We start from the raw sequence: 16,952 nt of genomic DNA on the forward strand, positions 1-16,952 counted from the left end.
AGATTTTAAATTCAGAAACTTTATGTTTAGGATTTTGTTTTTTATGCACCTCGTCTGAGAATCAACAAACGGATTTTGGCTTTATGTATGGGAAACCATGAACTATACATGCGAAGAAGAAAGCCTGATACTATTGAAGTGCAGCAGATGAAGGCTCAGGCGAGGGAGGAGAAACATCAGAAGCAGTTGGAAAGGTATAGAATTTAAGGTTTTGATTCTTAATTAAAAATTTAAGAATGCTGTTTCTTTAACCTACTCTGAGCTTACATTTTTACATTGTTTTAATTGTATTATAATTGAGTAATTATCCTTACACTCTTAAAATGCGTACGTATGCTTTTCAAATTGGAAATCTTTGGTATTTCTGAGAAAGTAGCTTTTCATGAATTCATAGATGTGCTTTTTTAATTTTTAAATATGCTTGCTTTTCACTAATCGACATTGGTTTGGGTACTGTAATAGTTTGGAATTTTTCAAGCTTGTTCTGCTTGTGACTTGTACTTCTTAATTTTTCAGGGTAAGAATTGCTTGAATAAAAATTTTGCTTTATTTTTATTTTTTTTAAAAGATTTTATTTGTTTGAGAGAGAGCGTGCACACGCACAAGCAGGGGAGGGAGAGGAACAAGCATAAGCGTGGAGCCTGATGTGGGTCTTGATCTCACAATCATGACCTGAGCTGAAATCAAGAGTTGGACGCTCAACTGACTGAGCCACCCAGGCACCCCGCTGAATATTTTGCTTTCAAACAGTGTCAGTGACACTGGAGAACTCAAGTGAAAAGCCACTGTACAGAGCAACACCAGCACCCCTGCCAGTGACACTGATTTGTTGTTTTTTTAAAACTGTGGTTCACTTAGACTTTTGAAAAAAGATACTATTAAATATATATTAGAGAGTTTTTGAAATGGAAAGATAGTAAATGAAAGTGATAGTGAATGAAATTACTGGGTCCAGTAGCATAATCCCCAAATTTGATTCTAGATTGATTGGGACTTAATATTTTATTTGAAAAAATTTAGAGACCAACCTAAAGTTAACTTCTATTGAGGAAATCTTTGTAGTGTAGAATAACATAGTCATCTAAGAAATAGAGTAGGCCGTAAAGAAAACAAAACTGAGGAGCTCTAAACATATATAAACTTAAATATTGCAAATGTACTAGAAATAACATGATGTGAATCTAAGAATTAAATAGATCCTCTCCTAGATAAAATTTTACTTACCACAGAGTGTTTGTGTTTAGTGATGTGGTGTTTTTGTTGTTGCTTTTTCTTAAATGTTCTATGTAATTTAGATAGCTTTCCTCAGGTGGTCTGCCGTAGAGGCTGTGCCTTAGAGAAATTTACTGCATCACCAGACATTTTTTATATAGGTTTGAGACTTTCCAGTAATTCCTGACCAATTAAAGACACTAAGTTGGATTGGCGGGGTTCCCCTGTGGCTCAGGATCACGTTGGGGTTCTATCTAGTCTTACGTGCCTTTCTAAGTAGCTCTTTACTGTGCTTTACTTTCTGTAGATTCATACTCTTTGTAGCTTTTCCATCCGTCTCTCTCAAAGACAATTTTTTTCCTTCTTTTCATGCACTCTCACCCTTACCCTCACCCTCTCTTTCTCTCTTCCTTTCCTCTCCTGGCCCATCTCTAAGATCTCCCGTCATGAGTTTAAAAAATCGTATCTCATACTCATCATTCCATAAAATGTCCCCTAACTGTTCTGCTTATCTATAGTTTTGACATATTATTTACATTCTTAAATACATTTGTCCATTTGTCCTTTATTTCTCACACATAGAGGAGAGTGCTGTATGGCTTCTAGTATATGTAGTATGATTAAGAAGTATCATTAGGTGCGGGCGCCTGGGTGGCTCAGTTGGTTGGGTGACTGCCTTCGGCTCAGGTCATGATCCTGGAGTCCCAGGATCGAGTCCCGCATCGGGCTCCCTGCTCAGCAGTGAGTCTGCTTCTCCCTCGGACCCTCCCCCCTCTCATGCTCTCTCTATCTCATTCTCTCTCTCAAATAAATAAATAAAATCTTTAAAAAAAAAAAGTATCATTTGGTGATGGTACTGTATTTGAGTTACTCTGAAGCCTAGATGAAAGTGGAAGACTTTAAGTTTCTTTGCTTTGCACAGTAACCATCCCATGGTTTCTGTCTTGGATAAATTTTACGGTGTTTCATTAGCAAACATTTATTGACTGTACACTGTAGGAATTTAGTAACTAATTCATTTGAATACCTACAGGATGTTTTGTATTAATCTAACCACATAGGGATTTGGCAGGTCTTTCAGAAATGGCATGCCAAGTCTTCATTTATTCCTGCTTTACAGGTCAGAAAGAGAAAAATGACAACTGTATATGTGGAAACAGTTTTGGTCAAGGCCATTGGCAAAGTAGCCAGCAAAGATACTTGGGGGAATGCCCAGAGGTGTGCTGCCTGTGCTGCTGGAAGCTCTTAGGCAAGAACAGTAGCTGGGAAGGGGCAGCAAGGGACCTCTTTCCCTACAGTACCTTGGTAGATGTGGTCATACTCTCTCCCCTTAACTCCCATAACTGGGTTTTCGGCAGTGAAAACGACATTATATTCCATGGGTTGTTGGTCTCTATAGTCTGTGTTCCAAGTTATTTACATCCAGGTTGAATGATAACTCATTCTGTAATTCCTGAACATGTTCTATATAACTAGAATTGTTACCAAGTTTAAAAATGGAGACAATTTAGAGTCAGATACCCACGTACCAGTTGTAGCTTAGCTATGAGATGGGTCATGGCTGGCTTGCCTGTATCACTGGGACCCAGCTTCAAGGATGCAAAGATTTTTGTGAGAAATAATGATAGTGGTATACAAACGTTCAGCAGAGTACCTGGTGTTTAATAAATAGTACCTAGTATAATAATTCTTAGTATTATTTTAATGCATAGTCTGAATAGAAGCTGAATATAAGTTAGCTTTTAATTTTCACTGAAGAAAAATATAATTGGCTTCATCTGATATTTTTTAAAAAGTAAGGTATTCTGAAATATTTTCTGCATGTTAGTCCAGAGAATTGAATTTATTAATATGCTATTTATGCTCATAGTACATGGTTTTATACCTGAAATTCAGATGGCAATTTTTGGGAGTATTTACATGTATTCAGATAAGTATCAGACATGAAATCATAATTGATTTTTTAAAACTAAAGAAAGAGAAAATTATTCCCATTAAAATAGTGGGAATATTGACTATTGATTAAATTTATGAAACAGACAATATTATCTGGTAGTGCTTCATCTAGTTCTTATTCGTTTATATTTATGGCCTTCAGCATAGAGTCTGACCCATGGTAGGCACTTGGTAGTTGTGTGATGAGAGTTCTGGCTATATTTAAAAGAAGCAGTTTCATTAGGCCCCTGGCAGGTGCAGCTGAGTGAGGGAGGTGGTCTCAGGATGATCTGTCTTAAGCAGCATTCGAAACCTACTGTCGTTCTAATGGCGTTGTCAAAGGAGATAAAACTGATTTGCCATTTGTATATTAGATTAAATTGGTACTACCTTAGGAATTAAAAATGTGTTAATTTGGGCACCTGGGTGGCTCAACCATTAAGCGTCTGCGTTTGGCTCAGGCCATGATCCCAGGGTGCTGGGATTGAGTCCCGCATCGGTCTCTCTGGTCAGCAGGAAGCCTGCTCTCCCTCTCCCACTCCCCCTGCTTGTGTTCCTGCTCTCGCTATCTCTCTCTCTGTCAAATAAATAAATAAAATCTTTAAAAATCAAAAAAAGTGTGTTAATTCACATTGGTGATTGAAAATTGTTGCCCTCCCAGTTTATCTTACTTAAACTGTCTAAAGTAAAATAACCTTGTGTGCTCCCTTTCAAGCCTTTCTTATTTCGCTCAACGGGAACTGTGCAGTTAACTGCTTTTGTGCTGGCCTGTAATTTATTGTCAGAATTCATCGAGTATGCAAGTGATAAATCTAATTTTTTCCCGCATTCAATACGCATAAAAAATATGCTTTGCACACGAGGGATGTATTTGACAGTTTTATTTTCCTAGCTGTTTTGTAAATTTGTCCCTTGAAAATCTTTCCAAAATGTCTTAAGTTTTTAATACCTTTTTTTTTAAAGGTTTTATTTATTTTGAGAGAGAGAGGGAGAGAGAGCACGACTTGGGGGAGGGGCAGAAGGAGAGGGAAAAGCAGTCTCCCCTCTGAGCAGGGAGCCCAAAGCGGGGCTCCATCCCAGGACCACGAGATCATGACCTGAGCCGAAGGCAGATGCTTAACCGGTTGATCCACCCAAGCACCCCTTTTAACTTTTGAAATAATCCTGGACTACATTTTCCATGACCTCACAAAAAGAAATGCATTGTATTTCAGTGTACGTGCATATAACAGGGCAGTCCTATATTTTTAACTGGATGGGGGGTTTTTTTTTTTTTGAAGCCCAGCTGAATACAATGAAGATTCTTAAAAGATTTATACTTAGTTTATTCTTAGTGGACTCACAGTATGTGGATTTCACGTAGATATTTCTGTGTATTCATTTGTAACAACAATTCTAATTCCTCTTCAGGGCACAACTAGAGAATGAAAAGAAGAAGAGGGAGATAGCAGAAAAGGAGAAGGAAAGGATAGAGCGGGAAAAGGAGGAGCTGATGGAGCGGCTGCGGCAAATTGAAGAGCAGACGGTGAAAGCCCAGAAAGGTAGCGGTTTCCTTTTGACAAGGCGTTCACCATTGTTCCTCTTGGTCTGATAGTTCCTCAGTGCTGCTAAGTCTCGTTTGTCTTCTAGAATAATTACACTTGTCACAGTAATACGTCATAGAATCACATCATAAACATGTTTAACTGAGGCACACGCAACACTCATGTGCTAGTTTCTCTTTCATTTGCTTAAACACAGGTGTTTTCATGTGTAGCCTTACTTGTGGTCGGAAATGCATATAAATATTAATTTATTCCTCTTACGTCAGGTTCCATAAATACACATTTTCAGTACTTGCTAGCATTTAAACAAAAGCCATTCTGTTTGATGCTTTTTGGATATTTAAGTACTTAAAGGCATCTGAATACTTTAAGGGCATTTTAAGCTGTTCTGACTATAATAAACTCTTTTGGAACTCAATCTCTAAACTTTATTTTAGTATATTAAAAAAAATACACAACACATAGAAGTGGGTTGGTTTTTGGTAACACCTTTGTAAGAACCTACTTCCCATGCAGAATGTAACCAAAATGCTGTGGTGTATAGAAAGGGTATGTTGGATTTTGAGAGTGGTTTATAGTGAATAACTCTAGGATATGCTACTTTCAAACAACAAAGAGTAGGAAGAACAGAAGAAAAAAGGAATTGAGCAAAACAAGATGTTTTTTTCCTTCCTAAAGCAGAAGTTGGTGGGGGATGTAATATGAAATACTATTTGTAAAATTAGAATTAATACCTCCTTTCCTGACAACTAGTAGAAGCAGCCATTAGTTTTATTATTCTAAGTAGAATAATAACCTTAAAGTTTATTAAATAATAACCTTATTGAAGGGTTATTTTCATTCCTTACATCTGGCTGCCATGGTGGGGAGATGCTCTTGAGCAGTGGGGAGAATAATTTGCAAATGGGTACCTAAAAGAGGAAGTCACAGAGATTGCTATAAATCTGCAAACTGGTTGATCATTCTGATTTCAAGAGGATTGGAAATAATATTTCTAAGAGAAGAAATAGAAAAAAAAAAAAACCTATGTTTTATTCTGACTCAGTAGAAGCCTCACTTTTCAAAGCTAGAAAAGACCTAGAAAACTATTTAGTTTAGTGGTCAGAGGTATTAAACAGACTTGCTCGCAGACCGTAACACAAGGGCAGAACTTATTTTCTGAATTCCAACTTCATACTGTTGCTACTACTCCAGGTGCCTTTTTCATTAATTAAAGTAGACCTTTATGAAGTGCCTACTTTGTGCTGCATTTTAGGAATACAAATAAATAGCATGCATGGGAGGGAAGTCTGTGTGGTTGGCAGAGACAAGATGCATTCATAAAAATATAAAGTGAGGTAATGTGTACTAAGTGCCATGTGAATACAATAAGCAAAACTTTTAGAGGAAGAATGCTGTAAAAAAATGGAATGTGTGTTTTTTTAAAAACGTTTAAAGAAATTTTTGAATCTGGTATGATTTTAAAGAGCTAGAGCTTTTTAATTTATTATTTACTATTTTAGAATAGCTACTTATTAAACCTTTCAATTTTGTTTATTTAGGATGTATAATAAAAATATTAATGATTTACACACAGAAAACTACTGAAGAAAGCACTAATGAATATAAGGAAGATAGAACGTAAGAAAGAATGTAGAGTGTCCCTATGAAGACAATTTCAAATCGGTCAACTCTCTTATGGCAGAGGTCATCTAATTTGTTTCTTGGGGTTTTTTTCCCCCCCCTAATAATAAAACTTTCCCAGGCTGTCCTAAAATCTGCATGATTGTCTTGTAATTTATGCTAAATTCTCACTCAAATGCAGTAACTCTGGTCATATCTAAGTCATAATATTTAGTAGATAAACCTGTAAGTTTTTGTTTGAGAAGAAACTTTTCTATACTTCATTAAAAATTTTTTTGAAGTCATTATTATTTGAAATGAGTTAAATCATTAAATAGAACTATTCTACCATTTACATTTCCATAATTCACACTTATTTTTATCATTTTTAAACCATTTCTGAAGGTATATTTGAGATATAACAGAGTCAGACTTGCACAACACTTAATATCCTGCCAAATATCAAAGTGAAATCCCACCTTGAAAAGACAAACCACAAGAAGGAGTTGAAGTATAGTGATGTCATTCATTCTGTATACTTATTAAGTACCTAGTGTGTACGAGGCACTGTTGTAGGTATTGGGGATATGGTACTGAACAGATAAGGTTCCTGCTCTCATGTAGCTTACATTTTATTGTGGAAAAACAGAGTAATAAATTAACAGATAATCAAGATTATTTTATGTTTTAAGTGCTTGGGGGAAGTAAGCGTGATAGTGTGATGAAAGCTCTTGTTGGGACTGGGGGGGGCTTGTCCATTTTATGTATACATTGTTTATAAATAGGAATTAAACAATAGGAGTCAAGCTTTAATTCTGTCATTAATTTAGAATCTGACCTTTAGCAAGTCATTTTAACCTCTCAATTTCCTTAGGTTCCTAATTTCTAGAATGGAAGTAAATAATCCCTAATTTAATTTTCCGAGATTTTTTGGAAAGTTTTAAAAAAAAATTTATTTGAAGTATAGCATACCGTTAGTAATGTGCATACCTCTTAGGTATCAGGCTTAATGAATTTTTTACCAAGTGAATTTATTCCTGTGACTACCCAGAACAAGGTCCAGAACATTACCTGCACTCAGGGAACCCTCCCTTGTATCCCTTCCCATTTTTTCACCCCAAATGTGGCTTATTCTGATGTATATTATCATAGAGTTTATTTATTTATTATTATTTTTTAAAGATTTATTTATTTTTGTGAGAGCACACACGCATGTGTGTGCACAAGCAGGGGGAGGAGCAGAGGGAGAAGCAGACTCCCTGCTGAGCAGGGAGCACGGTCCGGGGATCCGGGACATGATCCCAGGATCATGACCTGAACCGAAAGCAGCAGATGTTTAACCAACTGAGCCACCTAGGCGCCCTCCTTGTAGAGTTTAGTCTTATTTTTAATAGCTCTGTTAAGGTGTGAGTCACAATACCACACAGTTAATGATTTAAAGTGTACATTTTAATGGTTTTTAGTATATTCAGAGTTGTGCCACTGACCGCCACAATTTTAGAACAGTTAACATCACCCCAGAAAGAAATCCCATACCCATTAGGAATCACTCTCTCTATTTTCCGAGTTCTCTCTCCCCTAGTCCTAGGCACCTACTAATCCACTTTCTAGCTCTGTAGACTACATGTTCTAGTCATTTCATATGAGTGGAATCATGCAGACTGTGGTCTTTGGTAACTGTCTTTCATGGAGCATAATGTGTTTGAGGTTCATCCATGTTGTAGCTTGTATCAGGCACTCATTCATTTTTATGGCTGAATATTCCATTCTATGGACATTACTACGTTTTATTCATTAGTTGGTGAACATTTGGGTTGTTTCCACCATTTGGCTATTGTGAATATGTTGCTACAAACATTTGTGTACTGGTTATTGTGTTTTCATTTCTTTTGAGTATAAACCTGGGAGTAGATAACTGGGTCAAATAGTAATTTTATATTTAACTTTTTGACAAACTGGTGTCTAAAACGACTGTACCATTTTACATTCCCAGTGTCAGTGTATGATTTGTATGATCCATATCCTCACCAGCACTTGCTAATGTTAGTCTTTTGGATTATGGTCATCCTGGTGGTTGTGAAGTGCTACTGTGGTTTTGATTTGCATTTTCCAAATGGCTAATGATGTTGAACATCTTTCCATATGTTTATTGACCATTTATATATCTTCTTTGGAAAAATGTATTTTTACATTTTTTTCTTCCCATTTTTCAACTGTGTTGTCTTTTTGTTGTTGAGGTGTTAAAAGAGTTTTTTCTATATCTCGGTACACATGTCTTAGGACATACCAGACCTATGATTTGCAAATATTTTCTCCCATTCTGTGGGTTATGTTCACTTTGATGGTGATGTTCTTTGAAGCCCAGTGGTTTAAATTTGGATGAAGTCCAGTTTTTTTATTTTAAAGATTTATTCACTTGGGGGGAGAAAGAGTGTGAGCACAGGGGCGAAGGGGAAAAGGGGAGAGAATCTTAAGCAGACTCCACACTGAGCACAGATCCCGACGTGGGGCCTGATCTCATGACCCTAAGATCACAACCTGAGCTGAAACCAAGAGTCAGAGGCTTAACTGACTGCACCACCCAGGTGGCCCTGGAATCCATTGTATTTTTTGCTTGTGCTTTTGGTGTCGTGCCAAGAACAGTCTTGCTTGTTTTTGAACTACATGTAAATGAATTCATGTACTCTTCTGTTTGGCTTCTTTTTGTTCAAAACTTATACCTGGAGCTGTAGTTTGTTCTTTTACGTGGTTTTATAATACTTATTCTGTTGCATGTAGATACCACTAATGATAGACATTTGTGATAGTTCTGGTTCTGGCTATTATAAACTAAGGCTGCTGTGAGCATTCTTTTTTTTTTTTTTGTTAAAGATTTATTTATTTATTTGAGAGAGCACGAGAGAGTACATGAGAGGGGGGAGGTTTGGGAGAAGCAGGCTCCTCGCTGAACAGGGAGCCCGATGCGGGACTCGATCCAGGGACTCCAGGATCATGACCTGAGCCAAAGGCCGTCGCTTAACCAACTGAGCCACCCAGGCGCCCCTGCTGTGAGCATTCTTAAACATAGCACTAAGGTATTAATTTTGGGGAGGTATCTGCACCCAGGAGTGGAATTGCTGGATCACTGCTACAGTTTGGTAGATACTACCACTGTTTTTCCAAAGTTGTTGTATCAGTGCTCATTCCAGTAGTGAAAGCTGATTTGCTCTGTACCTACATCACTTTGATGACTTGTTTTATTGTCAGGGTTTCCTCTTGTGTTCTTTGTTTGTTTAGCCATTCTGGCGAGCACAGTTAGTACAGTGCATTTGCTTGATGACTGATGATTTGATTTAAGCACTTTGGCAAATGCTTATAGCATCTGTAAAGTGCCTTTTCATGCCTTTTGCCTATTTAAAAAAATTGGATTTTCTTTTTTTTCTTAATCTGTATTGTTAAAAGAAAATCTCTCCATGGTTTACCTTTTTTCTCTCTCAATATAAGTTTCTTTTAATGAAGACAAGTTCTTTAAGTTCCACTTATCACTCTTTCCCTCTTTCCCTTGTGAATGTATTATTTTTTACTACCTTCTAGATACTGCTTTACCTTTCACTTTAGGTCTGTAATCCATATGTAAATGATTTTTGTAGGAGTCCGTGTTATTTCTTCCCATATATATTTTCAGTTGACCCAGACCCATTTATTACAAGGACTATCCTTTCCCCATTGAACTACAGCCATCACCTTTGTCACAAATCCAGAAGATGGTATGTATGTAGGTCTGCTTCTGGACTATTCTGTTCCACTCACCTATTTTGTCGATTTTATTGTCAGTGCCACGCTGTTCAGTTACCAGTTTTATCTAGAATTGAAGCTGACGTGTTTCATAAGTGAGTAATAGGCATACAAGAAAGTACATGTCATATACAGTAGGAAGCATGTTTTAAAGATAAGGGTAAGCTCTTAGGCTTCTAGACATTATCTTTTATGACATTAATTGTTAATGGTCACACATTGCATACTTTTATAAATTATTCTGAAGTTGAGAAAAGGAAAATAATTACTTGAAAAAGTTATTATAGGGAGCCACAGCTCCAGAAGAGTTTATTATCTGTCAAGACTGTCCCTCGCAGTGGGAGTCAACAGTCTGGATGTTCTGTGCATATTTCACAGCACAAACTCTCTCCTGTGGTATTGCGAGGTGATGCACCTCCTGGATCATTCCTGGGTTGGTGGTTTCTCTTTCTTTTTGCCATATTACCTGTACTTTTCCTTTCCTCCCATCTTCTATTCACAATCCTCTTCTGGAAAGGAAGTTCTGGAGATGGATAGTCCAAGAGAGGAAGCTTATTAGCTCTTGGGATGTCTTCGCTGCACACTTCTGTGGGTTGAGGATGTGTTAACAGTGACCGAATGTGGTGACAAGCTCCATAACTCTGACTGATCTTTCAAGTTGGCATTTATTTCTAGCTTTTCTGTTGGGCTCCCCTTCCCCGCCCCCGGCCCCTATAAGTGTAGCCTTTTCAGAATTTCTTTCCCTCACGTTTACACATTTGCAGTTTTACTGGTTGTTTGGTGGTTATAAATATCCCCTTTTGGGGGGATGGTGCTTGAATACATGGTTCTACTCGCTCAGTGTTTGGCTAAAATAAAATTAGTAATCTGTGTCCCTGTCAAAGGCTTCCCGAATTTTATGTTTGTTTATGGGGGGCTATGGATTGTGGACCTAAATGTTGAAGGGAGAATGAAGTTCTAGAAGATAGCATAACCATAAGGAAAATATCGGTAACTTGAACTTCTGTGATTATATAGGGGACCCTTGCCCTTGACATCTCTGCAGAGGGTTTGTAAGATACCTGAAGATCTGCTTCTGCATTATTGTGTTCCTCTGGACTTTGCATCTTTCCTCATTCTCTGCTTTTTCTTCAGCTTTCCTAGATAAGCAGTATCTATCATAGTTATGTTAACACGTTTGCTAACTGCAATATCTGGATAGTCTTTGGGCCCATACAGTAGTCTTTGTTTTGGGGGGCTTTAGGGGTGTTGGAAGGGGTCATTTGGTCCCATCTTCCCGTATGCCTGGTAATTTTGGTTGCTTGCCCAACATTGAGTTTGAAACATTAGGGACACCTGGGATGATGTTACTTAACTTGAGAGATGATTTAATTTTCTTTTGACAGGCAGAATATGTGCACATCACTGGTGGAGTTGAGCAGGGTTTCAGGCTTTGTTAAGGTTGTTCTCTTTCTGGTTTTTCCCTCCCTGCTACTCCGTAGACCCTTGAGGGTATCTTCTGAAGGACTGCTTATTTACTAGTGCTCTTCTGTCTTAGAGGGCCCTGAATGCCAGCCTTTGACTCCTGGCTGCAAGAGAGTGTTGATCTTTCTGCTCACCTCTTTCCCACCCCATATGTGTATATTTTAGGAGCCGGCAAACATCTTGAGGGGAAATAGCATGCAGATTTTAGAGCTTACTTTTCAAGTTACTCCTTTTAAGGATCTTGGCCTCTCAAGCCTTGGATGCCTTGCTAGCCCCCAAATCGAAATCTGTGTCTTCTCAGCCTGGTTCAGTACTGCAGGCCTTGGGCTGCTAGATTCTGCTCCGCTTCTGTTCCACTCTGCTGGGAATACTAAATACCTCTTTTTTTTTTTTTTTTTTGTATACAAGTAAGCAAATACACAATACACACACAAAACTATATTCTTGTTTCCTCTTCTTCCTTACATAAAATGTAGTATACTGCACGTATCCTGCACCCTGCTATTTTCAGTTAATACACTCTTGAATGTCCTACGTATATACTCAAAGAGATCTTCCTTAATTTTTTTTGTATGGTGGCGTAACACTCCATTGCTTGGATGTAGGACAGATATCTTAAAATTGCATTTTTAGTGAGTAATTGGTAATCACATTCTTAATTCTATGAATTCTAAGAATTTTTTTTTAAAGACTTTATTTATTGGACAGAGTTAGTGAGAGCAGGAACACAAGCAGGGGGCAGTGGGAGAGGGAGAGGGAGAAGCAGGCTTCCTGCAGAGCAGGACTCGATCCCAGGGCCCTGGGATTATGACCTGAGCCAAAGGCAGATGCTTAACGACTGAGCCACCCAGGCGCCCCGAATTCTAAGAATGAATGACAGTGGAACTTCCTTGCTTTTTTAAATGACAGTATTCTTTACCTAGGGAAAAAATGTGATACTTAGTAAACTATTACCTTAGACTGGGAAAAGGAAGAAAACTCTATAATCCTTTTGGGATATTTAGTTCATTTATGTATTTTTTACTAATTCTTTTGCAGTTATATAGTTTCTAAGCTTTGCCCTCAGGGTAACATAAGAGATCATCTGGCTTGCAAAGTCTTAGACCGGTCAGAAATCAAATTTATGTTCAAGCCTGATTGAGAAAGAGAGGCTTTCCCAAATTTTATTAGCTTGAGCTTAACTTCCTTGTTATAAACACCATAAGCATCTACATCAATGCAGTACTGTTAATGAGAGAAGCAGCTTATTCTTGTAACCTTTAATCTACATCCTGAAAGAGGTGATCTTCTAAAAGAAGCCATATTCCTTGGTACCCTCTTACCATGTGCCAGACCTCAAAAATTGTAGGTCCTAGATCTTTATGTTAGATGTCGGGGTGTTGACCTATTTTTATTGATTTTGAGAGGGGTTCTCTGTTCCTCCTGGATTTTGTTGCCTGTTTCCTTCCCCACATTAGGGAAGTTCTCTGGTATAATTTGCTCCAGTGTACCTTCTGCCCCCCCCCCCCTTTCTTCTTCTTCTGGGATGGTCCTAGATCTTTCTGGACCAGAGAGGCAAAATACTGATATTCTTTATATTTCTTACCTCATCCTAATCCTTCCCTACAGGTGTTCTAATGGGATCCAAGGTCTTGGAGACTTGTTTCATAGAAATATTCTTTTTTTTTTATATATATAACTAGGTTTTATTGTTTTGGGGTTGTTTTTTTTTTTTTTTTTTTGATTGATTTGTCAGAGAGAGAGAGAAAGAAAGCATAGCTGGGGAAGCAGCAGGCAGAGGGAGAAGCAGGATCCGTGCTGAGAAAGGAGCCTGATGGGGGACTTGATCCCAGGACTCTGGGATCATGACCTGAGCCGAAGGCAGACGATGAACCGACTGAGCCACCCAGGTGCCCCTCATAGAAATACTCTAATACAGGGATTTGTAAACTTTTCTGTACAGGGCCAGGTAATAATACTTCAGGTGTTGCAGGCCACATGGCCGCTGGTGCAATTATCAGCTCTGCTGTTGCAGAATGAAAGCAGTCATGTACTGTACATAAACACATGAGGGTATTGAACTGAATGAGGGTACGAGTTCCAGTGAAACTTTATTTATAAAAATAAGATACTGGCTTAGTGGGCCATAGTTTTCCAGTCTCTGTTCTAACTCCTTTAACTGGGGAGGAGAGAAAGAAGTCATTTCAAAACCTTCCTTTCTGGAAGAGACTAGAATAGGTTTGAAGTTTTCATTTTCTTTTCAACATTTAAAATAATTTATACTTTTGTATAATTCTTAATAGATCACAAGAGAGCCATTGCCTTGTCTACATTCTTCAAAATGATATTTATTGCAAAAAAGTAGATAGAAAATAACGAATATTGGGGAATATTTAATTGAAAATTTAACTTTAAAACTGAAACCTTTTTCTTTCCTTCTTTCTTTTTTGTAGTGTTCATGATTCATTGTTTGTGTATAACATTCAGTGCTCCATTCAATACGAGCCTTCTTTAAGACCCATTACCAGGCTAACCCATGCCCCCACCCCCCCTCCCCTCTAGAACCCTCAGTTTGTTTCTCAGAGTCCATAGTCTGTCATGGTTTGTCTCCCCCTCCGATTTCCACCCCCCTTCATTTTTCCCTTCCTACTATCCTCTTCCTTTTTTTTTTTTTAACATATAATGTATTATTTGTTTCAGAGGTACAGGTCTATGATTCAACAGTCTTACACAGTTCACAGCACTCGCCATAGCACATACCCTCCCCAGTGTCTATCACCCAGCCACCCCATCCCTCCCACCCCCCACCACTCCAGCAACCCTCAGTTTGTTTTCTGAGATTAAGAATTCTCCATATCATTGAGATCATCTGATTCATGTCTTTCTCTGATTGACTTATTTCACTCAGCATAATACCCTCCAGTTACATCCACGTCATTGCAAGTGGCAAGATTTCATGGTTTTTTTTTTTTGATGGCTGCATAATATTCCGTGTGTGTGTGTGTGTGTGTGTGTGTGTGTGTGTGTGTGTGTGTGTGTACACGTACACACCCCCCCCACACACATCTTCTTTATCCATTCATCTGTCAGGGGACATCTTGGCTCTTTCCATAGTTTGGCTATTGTGGATATTGCTGCTATAAACATCGGGGTGCACGTACCCCTTCGGATCCCTACATTTGTATCTTTGGGGTAAATACCCAGTAGTGCAATTGCTGGTTTGTATGGTAGCTCTATTTTCAACTTTTTGAGGAACCTCCATACTGTTTTCCAGAGTGCCTGCACCACTTGCATTTCCACCAACAGGGTGGGAGGGTTCCCCTTTCTCCACATCCCCGCCAACATCTGTTGTTTCCTGACTTGTTAATTTTAGCCATTCTGACTTGTGTGAGATGGTATCTCATTGAGGTTTGGATTTGGATTTCCCTGATGCCGAGCGATGTTGAGCACTTTTTCATGGGTCTGTTGGCCATTTGGATGTTTTCTTTGGAAAAATGTCTGTTCATGTCTTCTGCCCATTTCTTGATTGGATCATTTGTTCTTTGGGTGTTGAGTTTAAGAAGTTCTTTATAGATTTTGGATACTAGCCCTTTATCTGATATGTTATTTGCAAATATCTCCCATTCTGTCGGTTGTCTTTTGGTTTTGTTGACTGTTTCTTTTGTTGTGTAAAAGCTTTTTATCTTGATGAAATCCCAACAGTTCATTTTTGCCCTTGCTTCCCTTGCCTTTGGCAATGTTTCTAGGAAGAAATTGCTGTGGCTGAGGTCAGAGAGGTTGCTGTCCAGGTTCTCCTTTAGAATTTTGATAGACTCCTGTCTCACATTGAGGTCTTTCAACCATTTTGAGTCTATTTTTGTGTGTGGTGTAAGGAAATGGTCCAATTTTCCCAGTACCATTTGTTGAAAAGACTATTTTTTCCATTGGACATTCTTTCCTGCTTTGTCCAAGATGAGTTGACCATAGAGTTGAGGGTCCATTTCTGGGTTCTCTATTCTGTTCCATTGATCTATGTGGCTGTTTTTGTGCCAGTACCGTACTGTCTTGAGGATGACAGCTTTGTAATAGAACTTGAAGTCTGGAATTGTGATGCCGCCAGCTTTGTTTTTCTTTTTCAATATTCCTCTGGCTATTCGGGGTCTCTTCTGGTTCCATACAAATTTTAGGATTATTTGTTCCATTTCTTTGAAAAAAGTGGATGGTATTTTGATGGGGATTGCATTGAATGTGTAGATTGCTCTAAGTAGAATTGACATCTTAACAATATTTGTTCTTCCAACCCATGAGCATGGAACGTTTTTCCACTTCTTTTTGTCTTCCTCAGTTTCTTTCATGAGTATTTTATAGTTTTCTGAGTACAGATTCTTTGCCTCTTTGGTTACATTTATTCCTAGGTATCTTATGGTTTTGGGTGCAATTGTAAATGGGATCGACTCCTTGATTTCTCTTTCTTCTGTGTTGTTGGTGTATACGAATGCCACTGATTTCTGTGCGTTGATTTTATATCCTGCCACTTAACTGAATTCCTGTATGAGTTCTAGCAGTTTTGGGGTGGAGTCTTTTGGGTTTTCCACATAAAGTATCATATCATCTGCAAAGAGTGAGAGTTTGACTTCTTCTTTGCCGATTTGGATGCCTTTGATTTCTTTTTGTTGTCTGATTGCTGTGGCTAGGACTTCTAATACTATGTTGAATAGCAGTGGTGAGAGTGGACATCCCTGCCGTGTTCCTGACCTTGGGGGGAAAGCTCTCAGTTTTTCCCCATTGAGAATGATATTCGCTGTGGGTTTTTCTTAGATGTCTTTTATGATATTGAGGTATGTACTCTATCCCTATACTCTGAAGAGTTTTGATCAAGAAAGGATGCTGTACTTTGTCAAATGCTTTTTCTGCATCAATTGAGAGGATCATCTGGTTCTTGTTCTTTCTTTTGTTAATGTATTGTATCACGTTGATTGATTTGCGGATGTGGAACCAACCTTGCAGCCCAGGGATAAATCCCACTTGGTCGTGATGAATAATCCTTTTAATGTACTGTTGGATCCTATTGGCTAGTATTTTGGTGAGAATTTTTGCATCCATGTTCATCAGGGATATTGGTCTGTAATTCTCCTTTTTGATGGGGTCTTTGGTTTGGGGATCAAGATAATGGTGGCCTCATAAAATGAGTTTGGAAGTTTTCCTTCTGTTTCTATTTTTTGGAACAGTTTCAGAAGAATAGGTATTAATTTTTGTGGAAATGTTTGGTAGAATTCCCCTGGGAAGCCATCTGGCCCTGGCCTTTGTTGGGAGATTTTTGCTGACTGCTTCAATTTCGTTAGTGGTTATAGGTCTGTTCAGGGTTTCTATTTCTTCCTGGTTCAGTTTTGGTAGTTTATACATCTCTAGGAATGCATCCATTTCTTCCAGATTATCTAATTTGTTGACATATAGTTGCCATAA

General features: G+C 38.2%; 1 protein-coding gene across 2 annotated transcripts in view; it reads left to right on the top strand.

Annotated features, from left to right (window-relative positions):
- Window positions 1–16,952, top strand: part of RDX (radixin) — a 74,829-nt gene that overhangs the window by 40,506 nt on the left and 17,371 nt on the right. For both annotated transcript variants that reach the window (XM_028105802.2, XM_028105803.2), the window contains 2 exons: window positions 31–194; window positions 4,558–4,688. In XM_028105802.2, coding sequence (XP_027961603.1) covers window positions 31–194; window positions 4,558–4,688 — 295 coding nt within the window. The remainder of the gene's footprint in view (window positions 1–30; window positions 195–4,557; window positions 4,689–16,952) is intronic.

This window comes from Eumetopias jubatus, unplaced genomic scaffold (assembly GCF_037043125.1).
Source record: "Eumetopias jubatus isolate StellerSeaLion01/CBP00866 unplaced genomic scaffold, mEumJub1_p1.0 scaffold_13, whole genome shotgun sequence".
NCBI classification, from domain to species: domain Eukaryota; kingdom Metazoa; phylum Chordata; class Mammalia; order Carnivora; family Otariidae; genus Eumetopias; species Eumetopias jubatus.